Source organism: Scophthalmus maximus, chromosome 11 (genome assembly GCF_022379125.1).
Source record: "Scophthalmus maximus strain ysfricsl-2021 chromosome 11, ASM2237912v1, whole genome shotgun sequence".
NCBI classification, from domain to species: Eukaryota; Metazoa; Chordata; class Actinopteri; order Pleuronectiformes; family Scophthalmidae; genus Scophthalmus; species Scophthalmus maximus.
In genome coordinates, this window is record NC_061525.1 from 9,058,766 (window position 1) to 9,071,463 (window position 12,698).

The following is a 12,698-nucleotide window of genomic DNA, read 5'->3' on the forward strand; positions in this document are numbered from 1 at the left end:
CCCCAACAACACCCTAATACGTTTGTCATCCATTAGACCCAGCCAAACCTCTTTCTCTCCCTGTGATATTTTCAATATTTTTAGATGCACTCTATACGTTGCTTTAATGCAGTATCATAACAACGTAGCAGAGATTGCAGGGGCTGCCCCGGCTTCTCTCTCTCTGTGTGTGTGTGTGTGTGTGTGTCTCAGGAGGTCTAACTCCTGTGTAACTAAGACAGATGACTGTGTCAACGTTGTTTCCCCACAGGGCTGGGAGAGTAGTTCTCCTCCCAAGCCGCACTGCTTGCTGCGCTTTGCGGGTTTCGTTGGGCCACGCTGTTTATTGTAATGACCTAATGTAGATTCAGGATCAGCAGCCAGGAGCATCCATCTACATCAGGGTGCAGGAGACAGGAATACCCTCTGAGTCTGTCTGCTGGCTTGTGTGTCTGTGTTTGTCTTTGTGTGCATGTTTTTTCATGGGTGTATGTGAGTGAAAGAACAGGAACACTGTACAATAAAGTACAAGAAAATGGCACATACATTTTGGTACACACTGCAGCTTCTTTAGCTTCTTCTCTATAGAACCCTAGAAAAGCCCATTGTCTGTGGATTTAAGCAAAAATGTCACGGTGCTCCCTGAGGATTTGTCATTTGTCTGTCATTCGATTTGTTAGTGACCAAGATTTTTCCCTGTCCAACAAGTTCCCCAACTGCCAATAAACCGACACGTGGGTGAACAAAATCAGGCTTCCCTACAAATGAAATAAAACATTTTAATGAAAGTGATGTATCCAACTTGACAATAATAGCCTAATAAAGAATCTGGAAAGCAACCCATCATGGACGCCTCTTATTGGTTGCTTTCCATCATTCAAGGTAAATAAAATCTCACTTGTAAATGCATAATGACTTTACCTTAGTACTTGTCATTCAGCGTGTAGAATGCTCTTGTTATTGATAAAATTTGTAGTTTCTTATGATGTTGGTTGGCATACATGTACGCTTGCAAATCCGAATAATTGTTATTTTCTCTATGGATACCCTCCAGCACACAACCCTTGTTCACTTCCGTCTTCAGGAAATTCCAAATATTCACTATCTGGTATTATGGTTTTGCTGAGTTGTCAGTGTCAATTGTCAGTTAGGCATATTGAAAGACTTTTCCATCTGCAGGAAAAACACTTTAATTAGCTTCTAGTGCTAGCAATCTTACAAGTTTATAAGTGACCTCTACAAATGAATCTAAATTGAAAAGTAATATCTACCTTACTGATTCATTTAAATGGTTTCAGTTTCCCCATTTAGCTTTGTTGGAGCATGTTAAACCTCCAGAGAGAGAGTCGTTCTGTGAGACAGACAAAATCCTACGCGTTGCACCCTTTTATGATCGTTCTAAAAATAGAAACGCCTGCAGTCTGCTTGCTGTTGTTTGGGTGCCATGGATGGCTCCTTCTCGTCACTAACCCCTAAGCACTGAAACTTAGTAAAGCCTTCAAGAATGAGTCAAGCACAATATAATGATAGAGGAGCATCTGTAACGCGAGCATTTCTATGGCATTACGTGTTTCATTGCAATAAAAAAGAAGACGGATGCCGTGGCAGTCGTAGATTCACGACAGAACATTTCAGGTATTTTCAAATTCCAGGTGTCTTGTGAAGTAAGTTTTAAGTGCTTCTTTAAGAGACTTTAATAAATAGCTATTAATAACTAAAGGCAACATTCCACTGCTGCATAACAATAAGTATCTACTGTTTTTGCTAATGGAATTGGAATTTTGCCAATGCAAGCAGTTTTTCTTTGTTTTAGCATCCCGGCCCTTATATGCTCTCAAATCATAGAATGTCGGTGAATGTCACCATTTTATTACAGCACGGTATTTTGGTTCTAGAGAGTCTTTGTAACGAGGAAAACATCTCAGGAGGCTGTAGTCTACTCTTTCTGATTCATACCCAGGTCCAACAACAGATTAACGCTGGTGCTTTTCTTTCAGCCACACCGCCATTATTATCAAAGCTGGCCCCATAGCCGTGCAATACTGTGATGAGCCACTTTACAATGAATATTCAGCTGGCGGTTCTCAGTTTGCCTGCCTTAGTCGAGATTAATACAGAGGGAGGAATCACAAAATGCCCTTTTTTTAAACTTTCTGTAAACAAACACTAAGGCGGAGCTGAGTGGATGGCAGGCTCTCTAACTGCCAATTTGATCTGGCTGGCTGTGCCGTTTTATTCGAGGCAGATAGGAAGGATTGGAGGAGGGAAAATACATTCTGGCATAAGAAATGGAGGATAGTAGGACTGTTGCCTTGAACATATTCTCAAATACAATTGCTTTTAGAAAAATCTGGTGGAAAAACCCAGACACCCTCAGTGTTAATTGACTAATGGAAAAAGAGAGGCTGTGATCCCTGTCTGTCAATGTGTGAATCCTATAATTAACTAGAACCGAAGAGTATTCTAATCTCTGGAATTTGGACTATCATAATGTATTAACTTTAATTAAGCCTGAGAGCTAATTAGATGAATTCACGTATTTGTAATCTGGATAATTTGAATATATTTTACACAAGCTCACATCAGTCAGTTTTGCTAATTACAGTATGCGTGATAGATCTAATTGGTTATTGTTGGTGTGTCTGCCTGTGAATGGTACAGTGTAGCTGCTGCTGCTGCTGCTATCTGTGCGCCTGGATTAGGCTAATGTGATGAATCCTCATGGAGAGATGATGTGCTCTGCTGAAGGCTGAGAGTCCCGAGGAGAAGGGCTCACCATGTCAGGGGGTTGTTGAACCACGTACATGTTCAGGACCGCTGCTCCTGTCCGTCAACACCCAGGCAGTACAAACCCACTGTGTTCTCATTATCTACCAGTGTTTTCTCTCTCTGTCGTTCCTGCTGTCTGGCGAGCTTTGCAGCTGTAGCTCTTTATCCGTGTATAGTTTTCATGTCTCACATCACACATTTGATCTCTGTCTGCTGTTTCCTGGAGCATGAACGTTTACCGCTACGAGTTGTCTGGCCCCATCTTGGAGAAAAGAAAACTCTTCCAGATTTACTGTAAACTAGTCGATATCTTGACGTATACAGTACAACATCGCTTGAAGGTTTTTTTTTAGACCAGGCTTGATTATTTTTTTTGTTGTTGTTATGAAAACAAGATATTTCAAGTCAAATCTGAAGCAGAGGTTGATGTATCCTGAGTTCATATATATGATTCAAGCTTTCAAAGCCCCCACACTTCCTACAATTCAACTCAAAAGCATCTTTCCTTAGACCTTCCACCCCACCAGTTTTTACCAGCTTTTTTGTTTAAAAATATGATACCATAAAGCCCAAGGCCAGATGATTATGTCATCATCAAGGTTATCTTGCTCACACTTGACAAAGCTCCTCCAGAGCCACACAAGATTGTATACACCTGCTTTCACCAGCTGCACACTGTAAGTAAACTGATCTTTTTGTAAAATAAGCTGAACAGCGCCCACTGAAATTCTCAAAAGTTTGATAATCAAGGGTTCAGAGTAGTATTCTAAAAAGTTTTTTGTTTAGTACAGTAGAACATTGAGTAAAGTATCTTTTGGTCTACCTCTGTTTGCACTGCTGTAACACTGCTCTGATATCAGCCAGGTTAACTCTTACCATTATGAGAAATAATAAAATCTAAATCACATGCAATAAGGGGTATGTGAGATTTTAAATCACAACAAGAGCGTGTATTCTGCAGAGCGAAATATGCCCGTGGCCCAGTTTGAAACAGACGCCTGCAGTCATGCTGTCTGTTTGTGTGTTCCTATATTCTGTTTATTCAGTTTGAGGCGTTGACAGCTGACAGCTGTGCCCAAATGAGCTTCTCAAAGTTAGAAATGATATGAAATCAATAACAGCCTTGCACAACTACTGGTGTAACACTTATTGCAAACTGCCGGGCTGCAATCAAACGTTATATTGAATAGTTGAACAAGCAAAACAAGCTGTTCCCCTATCAACACTGTACACAGACAATAAATGGTGTGCATACCCAGACATTATAGTCACATAAGCCCCCTCTGGAAGCCTTACCTATTTATAAGTTATTGCAGAGAGCAGGTTGGAATTCATAAGGGCATATGGGAGGCGGAGGGAGATTGCCAGCCACTGTCACTTACAGTGAATGAAACCTCTGCGGCTCCTGTCCTCCAGAAAGTGCATTCTGAAACACACTATTAACTTTCCCATTGCTGATGTCACTTTTTATTGCCCCATGGTTTCAGGTCTTTCTGAGTTGGCAGGCTCGGCTGCGCCACTTTCCAAAGCCAGATAGATGCTGGTGTCAGAGCACAGGACTACAGCAATGATGGAGATATTATTCTGAGGATTTAATTTGCCAGAGTGGGTCGGTAAAGTGCACCTTCATGGTGATGAATGCAAAAAAGGGTTTTGTTGTGCTATTTGTGGGGGGAATCATCATGAGTCTAGCTTGTGTATAGAATTTCGGAGGTTTAATGAACACGCACTTTTCACTTCCATGACTCTTGCTTCTAGTGTCTGTTGAAGAATTCACAGTGTAAAGTGGGATATAGCTTTACTCATTAGCCTTGAAATGAAAAACAAGGTTGGTACAATGGCTAGCCCACCGAAGTCAAGTTTTGATCAGTTTTAACTGTACATTTTCGAAGGCTACAGTATGTCTGTGCCTGTACCATGGTGACTGTGACTGATTCTAAAGCTCAGTATGTTAGGTAAGAGGTCAATGACGCTATCTATATGCAGGAACAAGGGAAGTGGTACCTTGAGAAAGAAAAAGAACTGTGTGAGTGTGTTTTAGCAGTGTGAGGAAGAGTCTGAAATCCCCTACAGCTCAGTTGATTGTATTGGTGAAATTGAGTAATGAGATGGACAAGTTTATAGGATAAGGTTCATCAAGTAAAGCTACACTCAGATATATTGGTTTATGTCATACAATCTGATTGAGTGTGATTTATTACAACTATTATTAATGTGATATTATTAATGAGAAGAGTGTGATTGTACCATGGGGGCTTAATCCAGCCATCAAGGGACATGGCATTGCTTTGCATATGGCGGAGGGTAAAATGTGTGCTGCTTTTGTGCAGGGCACAATAGTGAGTGGCATTTGAACACACACTTGCTGCATTGTGCGTGGGTAATTAACATTGCATATCTACCTGCTTACAAAGCAACTTTTGTAATTAGAGTTGTGATTGCAGCAGGATAATGAATCAAGTGATTCTAGAGTAGATAATGACTATTGTGCTCTTGGCAGTTGCTGCATTGTTTGTGCAGCAGACTTCTGACATATGGGACACAAAAGGACACAATGGCTTGGACGGACCGCCTTTGTCCCCACTCGGGCAGACCCAATCACTGCAGACAAATTGCACTGTGGGCTATCAAAATGATGCCAACCCGGGAAAAATGGTTCAGACACATGAGAATGGGCCCATAATGTAAAAACCTCAGCTGTGTGGCAGCTCATGGGACGGTGCACCTGAGCTCACACATAGAACCGATAGCTGCCTAGTGCTCTCAGACTGCCATAATCTTTTGTCATTGAGAGACATTTTTGCTGCGAATCAGCCTCATATTGGGCCCTTAAAGGGGGTCTTAGTGCCTATTATACTTATTATTATTAACTAAATTTAACACAAGACATGAGGAGACATTTTGCTTTTTATCATGAAACCCCTCATTCAAAAGCTCGGCTCACTCAAATAGAATCCAGTTCCGTTTTTATTTAATAAATGTGCCTGTCACAAAAAACAATATCAATTTTCCACAATTTTTATAAATATGTCTTTAAAGCAATGTATCAGTGCTAAGGATTGGATGTTTGTATGGTAATGCTACTTCAGAAAAATCAAAGAACCATCAATCTGTCTCATGAAAAAATGGAATTGTCCTTTAAAGAGATGGTGGAGCATTTATTCAAATAAATTAAGAGTTGTCAGAGATGGCATCTTGATAGGAGGCACTTAGGCCTGTGGCGTCTGTGGCTGTGCAGTCAGTGGGGACAGGTCCATAGTGCAGACTCTGGACTAATCCATCACCGCCAGTGAGGGGGCTGGGGGCCAAGCGCTTGGCTTCTCCCTCCAGGAAATAATCAGCTTTTAATTTATCACAGATCACATTCATGAGAAGATGGATCACTGTGGGGAGGCCTCATGTGACCAAGCCCATCTCCGCTGTCACACTGGAGTGCTTTCGGCTCTTCTGATTTATTGTAATTTGGGTTTTTCCTCATTCGGTACCATCGAGTTTCCAGTTTTTGATGAAGAGACCCTTTAACTCTATTATATAATGGCAACACCTATCCCCTAATTTACAAATTAAAAAAAAAAATCTTGGCCTGACTAACCGGTCTCTTAAAACAGTTTCCACCATTTGAGATGTTTCTAGTGACCAATGTGCACTACATGACATACATAGACTAGTGATGTTACTTAAAAAGTGGGACAGTGAAACAGGGTCTTTCCCTGTGGAATGCATGGGAGCATATGCTATTATGTAAGTCAACTGCAGGGCATCCTAATGGCTTCATATTTGTTTCTCTTCCCCGTTTTTTGCCAGTCTATACCGTGGCCCCCACAGGAGTCTGGATGATTAGTAGCGCAAGAGATGTCATCTATATATGCTAAGGGGGAAGGACGGTTCAGCCTCCCCACCAACCAAATTACCCATGCCATGCAGGTTAATCCTTTTATTGTAATGAAGTGACGGAGCATGATGTACTGCAGATGTAAGATGCTTAAGCAAGTGTTGGCATTTTTATGAGGAAGGCGTAGCCATGGTGACGTAGAGAACAGAGTGCTCGAGAGGCACAGGAACTATCCATCAAAACACGATGCTGACATGGCACAAAATGACAACACTCTTATGGGGATTCGTTTGTGTGTCTACACTTTGAGATAAATCCCCCTTACTTTCAACAGCTTTCCCAGCCACTGTTGGATTTTTGGTCAGTTCGTTGGAGCCGGTTGTTTAATTTCAAACTTGGCCTAGATATAATGTGCTAAAAGTTAATATTTATGGCTCACTGAATCAAAATGGGTTGCACCACATGCATTATTAGTGACTAAGAGTGGAGCTAGATGTAGATCTAAATATTTTGAATTGTCAGATGCAGCCACTGAAGTTGCAGAAAACTGCTGGAGAGCTCAATGAAGGTGTTACTCTCTGACTCAGAGAAATGTGTTCCAACAAATGTTTTTTCCAGATTCATCTTTTTTCCTTTCAATCAAAACTGCATGAAGAGCCGTACCCTGTACTGTATACATGCTTACATATTACTAAAATGACTAAGATCTTTATAAAAATATTCCTTGATTTCTACCATGTGCAATTCCTATGCTCTACCTCAATTAGTTTGATCCCTCCAATTATGTACCTGCTACTGTATATTTGTTTTTTACAATGTTATGATGGAAATAGAGTATAGTTTCAAACAGTGCTTATATGGGGAGTAATAACTCTCCGGATAAGCACTGTTTGACACTATAATTTGACACTATAGTTACTACTAACATTGCTGTCTTCGTATTCAGCAAAGAACAGTACAAAAGGGGAATCTCAGAAAATGAAATCTTACTTTAACAATTGTACCAGCAAAGCCATTTCCAGGTCTACCCAGCTATGTTGAGAATAGCAGAAAAGCAATTAAAGCAGGGTTTTGGATTATTCATATAGTCTAAATACAATACTCATATGCTATATGTAGGTTGAGAGTTGCTGGTGACTGCAATTCTGCCTATTGTCCATATAAATTAAATCATAAATATTCTAAAGTATATTTGCACTGTACTTGTTTTTGCGTGTCATCCTACTTTAGCTTCCCACTCTGCCGCAGTGAGGTGTAGAGGTCCAAGTCAGAGGTAATAAGAAGTTCATTCTCACTCAGTTTCCTCCCCAACTAGCTAACCCTTAATTTACCTGCATATCCTGGTTTTAAATATTTTAACCCACTCATGTCCAGGTTCAGGGATGTGCATTGAATCTCATTAGAGCATCAGAGGAACGTATGTCATCTGCAGGATACATTTGAAAAGTTGTTTATTTGCTCATCAATGGAAACGGAGACATAGCATGTTCTCCACAACTGTCTGATCTCCGCTGAGGTCATGTGGAAGTGTCATGATGAGAAACCACAGGTTTTCAATGACATTGTCTTGGATTAGTAGGCATCCAAAAATCAATTTGTCGGCAGTGACTCTTCTGCTGATGGTTCTTGTCTTTAGTGGGCGTTGGTCAGTGAGCCAGCAGCAATGCCTCTTGTCACTGCTGATTAATTGGCCTCGATCCATTCAGCAGTCACAGAGTCAGATAAGGACGGACAATAAGGGCCTTTCATTCCTCTCAAACTGAATTGGTTTGAGAATGCAGAGGAAGTCAGTAAAACAACTCTTGTAAAACATGCTCATTTCCTTTGATGGAAGCGGGCTTAATAACGACTACAGAGGAACGGTCATTGATTTGATAGTGATGCATCTTCACAAGCGTGTTTGTGGTATCCAGAAGGGAAGGCTCAAATAAATCTTCCTTTATCGCTAATCCGTCCATGCATTAATCAAATGGAACAGGGTGATGAGTTGAATTAGAGAGTAAGGCACCCCACCACTTGCTTCTGGGTTAAGGAGGCCATCTCGCTGCTGTGTATCCCACATTCGCAAGACCCCTGGCACCCACTTGTCACAACCATCTCATGACTGGTAATTGGGTATTTATCAGATTGCCTGCGAGAGGACGATGCAGTGTTTATCTGACACAATTATCAAGAAAAATGGGAGAACCTAGCCTGCTGCTCCTCCAGGATACTGGCACGCTGCTGGTCCAGGTAGCCAGGTGGATGTGAAAGCACTGGCATTCACAGGGAAACCGCAAGGACTTCTTTATCGCACATTTAGTTAGGAATACGCTTGTCATCGTCAAATACAAATGCCGCAATTGTGCAAATACAACACATAATTCTTTGGCTCTGCTGTGACATTGGAGGAATGAGAGGAGGTGATAACGCACGACGCAGCAATGAGCTCCCCATGGTTGAGATCTGATATAGGCGGCCTTTTCAGAGGCTCTTCTAATTCTGAGACCAGGAAATGCATATAAAGGGTGCAAGAGTGTCCACTGAGTACCTGCAGATAAGACTAGGAGAGAAAAGCTCGACGTGTAAATTGCTTTGCCTGTGCCTTCTTTCTCTTTCAAACCCATCACAGAGGGGAGAGTAAGTGAGAGTAGCGGGTGGCATAAAAACGAGGAGTCGCCAATATTTTACAAATAATTTGCCCTTTTGGTGTTGCATGGAATCAAAGCTATGACCTGGATGAATGAGAATCTCCACAGATATGAATTAAAGGGTTCGCAAAAAGATTAAAGGGCATTTAATACATGGTTGCAAGGAGAACATAGTACAGTGGTATACTCACAGAAAAATGTGGTTTACCTGGCAAAACCTTTCTGAGCATAGGTAGCTTTGCTAACGGAGCTGTCCTTTTCATTCCCGCACACTGTACATTCATCTTTTCATTGAGAAGAGGCGATATTAAATGCTCTTCATCATTTCCTAAGATTCAGGGCTTGAAGAGACTCGCACCACTGTAGTACCTTGGAATTTATGACAAAGCTAGTCCATCATATTTTAGTTGAAGCATATCCAATTCAAGGAGTATGTCATGCCTGGGAAAAGGGCTGCGCGGAGAAAATCACAGTGCATAGCAGTGCAGAGAGGAAAGAGAGCTGTAGGGAGAAAGAACGGGCGACGGAGCAGCCGCGCCTGCCTGGCCTGCTCGATGTAATCAAACAAGGGTGAACAGGTTGTTCCACAGATGGCTGATCCGAAGAATCTTCCGATTTATTTCCATGCCACAGACGGTCGCTGTCATTGTGCTCAGGTGATGTCAGCGCGGCAGCATTGTCTCGCACACACCACTAAACTCTGACGCTTTTGTCTGACCTGTCTCAAATCAATTTGACACCGAGGTATTTGTTTTGTGTGTGTGTGTGTGTGTGTGCGCGTGAAGGCGTGCACGTGTAAACAAACAAGTTTAGCATCAGATAAAGTCGATTCACAATCTTCTCTGCATTCTAACGCTGAACTCTCTCAGGATCGCAAATTATGGATTCAACCTTAAAAGAACTCAATAGAGAATTGAGTCGTTTGTAATGACTGTTTTGTGTTCACTAATGCTGTAAAGTTGTTAGAAATGGGATGTTTTAGGTATTGCGGTCATGTTGTGGTGGGCATCGCTGTTTTTTCTTGTACTGTGGTATTTCATAGGTTTCGTGCAATAAATGGAACGGTGAAAGCATTTTTCCCACCCAATGAAAAGATGGGAATTCCAGAAAGTCTTTAACAGTTTTTTTTATTTTTTTATGTCTTTCCTCAGAGTGACGCCTAGTGATGCCAGGACAGTGAGCAGCACAATGCCTGGCGCGTGGTCAGGGGTCACAACCCTCTTCATAATGGCCCTGCTCAGGTTGGCCCAGGGCCAAGAGCTCCCTTCAGTCCCAGGTAAGACATATCACATCACTGCGCATGTCTTCTCATGGTGTTGCTCCATCATCATGGTTTTGTCAGTGTGTCTGTCAGTCTGTGCGATTGTCTGACTACTGGAAGCTTGACACCTTTTCTATAACTTCAGTGATTTATTTCCCTCCTGTAACTGTAAACCTCAAAGTTACATCACTAATTTGGAACCAAGATCATTACGTTGCTGGCAAACATCAGCGCATATTCTTTTGTAGTCTTTTACAGTCTTTGATGAAATATTTTCCTCAGACAGATCACCTGTCTCAAGAAAGGCATTAGCATTTGTCTAGGTGTGATATTATACAATCTGAAATTGACCTCATTGCTGTGCAATTTCCAACTGTAAACATCCCTAATCAACCATAAAATGCAATCTGCCAAGGCTGATATTTCCAGATATCCATATATCCATATTAATTAACAGTGGGGCGATTTAGGGAAAAATTAGAATGGAACACATTTACAAACTATGACCAGTTTTCCGTATATCCAGAAGGCGATATATATTTATTCTGTGTTGTATGTATGCAACTGGTTAAAACAGCTTCAACACTCTGCCTCATGTTCGAGCGTGCCACAGTCTCTCTGACTCTCATGTATGATATTGAGTTGGGCTTCAATTGAATCTGGGCTGTGCAGAATTGCACTAATACTTGGCAACAATGAAATGGAAATATACTAAATTAATATAAATCTATGTTCCTCAATTCCTTTAAAATTACAGAAATGTGATAATGTGAAGGTGAAATTAGGGAGAGACATCTGTGGTTATATCTGTTGTGCTTTTGTGGATCAAATTTCAATGATTGGTCGCTACTGGTTTTGAATGACATTTTAACATTTTGATAAGATCAGATGATGCATTTCCTAAGAGCAAAATGTCAATGTGTTATACTTTCAAAGTCCAAATGTGAGGCAAGAAATGTGCACTGCATAAAATCACAGTTTTTTAATTTGTCATTTGCCCGATAAATATAAAAATGTTTTTTAATATACACTGTTCCTGGTTATAAAGCCTGCTTAGATCTTTTAAGATATCGGTACGGCTGTTTTTTTTTTTTTTTTTTTACAAGGCTCAATTGTTAGACCTTTCAAGACATGTATTTCAAGAACTTTTGTATCATATATACATGACCTGAGTTGTGTTATCAAGCTGTTGTCCTGACTTAGATAAGAGAATCGCGTGTAGACGTTTTAATATCACCACGATTGACAGTCGTATCGGTTACACATGTTGATTTCACTCCTTTTCCACCCAGCTCTCATCAGACAGGATGACAGGTCCATGCAGTCCTGCTTAGCAGAGCATTTCACACCCACTGCTTTCTGTTATTACTTATTCTGCTGCCTTTGACTCTTTCTATTGCCTTTCTCTTCTCATTCATTTTCTTTAACCGTGTTCATGCCGCCATCGTCCTTCCCTTCGTATTTTCTTTTGCCAACACTATCTACGAGGCAATTTACATGTCAAGCAGAGGGCAGCATGTGGCTCCCCGTACTCTGATTTAATGGTGTGTGTGTGTGTGTGTGTGTGTGTGTGTGTGTGTGTGTGTGTGTGTGTGTGTGTGTGTGTGTGTGTGTGTGTGTGTGTGTGTGTGTGTGTGTGTGTGTGTGTGTGTGTGTGTGTGTGTGTGTGTGAGTGAGAGACAGAGAGTTTGTTAGTATGTGTGTGCACGGGTGAGGGATCACTACCTTGGTGAAAATGCTTTCAATAAATACCAGTGGAACTGGATCTGTGACTGACAGCAGTTATTAGGATTGAATTCAGCTTGTGGTGAGTTGACACTTGTGTTTAACACTGTGATGGCATCGGAGTGCTATAACCATCAACTATTCTTATCCATATCACTTCTTACTCATATTCTCCTCTAGTTATAACTAAAAAAGATACAGGGTGATATCCATCAGAAATGTGCCGCATGATGTACAGTATCAGCAATGTATTGGAGATAGGATCATAGATTTGAAGAATAGATATTTTTTCTTATGTAAGGCACTTGGTGCCTCAAGCAAGGTGTTAAGCTTCAGTGGCAGTTCACCCGAACCAGAGAGGGATGTCAGATCTGTCACGAATTGTACTCTCTGCAAATATGTCAGCACAGTAGAGAAGCTGTCATAAATATCTAGCTGCTGGAAAAGTCGAATTCCGCCTGGGCCATGTGTCATCCTCCCATTCTCTATCAGTGAGAGAGAT

General features: G+C 41.2%; 1 protein-coding gene across 3 annotated transcripts in view; it reads left to right on the plus strand.

The window, feature by feature from the left end:
• The window catches only part of robo1 (roundabout, axon guidance receptor, homolog 1 (Drosophila)), a 278,020-nt gene that overhangs the window by 77,073 nt on the left and 188,249 nt on the right, over positions 1-12,698 (plus strand). For all 3 annotated transcript variants that reach the window (XM_035623252.2, XM_047335711.1, XM_035623253.2), the window contains exon 2: positions 10,362-10,486. In XM_035623252.2, coding sequence (XP_035479145.1) covers positions 10,399-10,486 — 88 coding nt within the window. In that variant the 5' untranslated portion in view covers positions 10,362-10,398. The remainder of the gene's footprint in view (positions 1-10,361; positions 10,487-12,698) is intronic.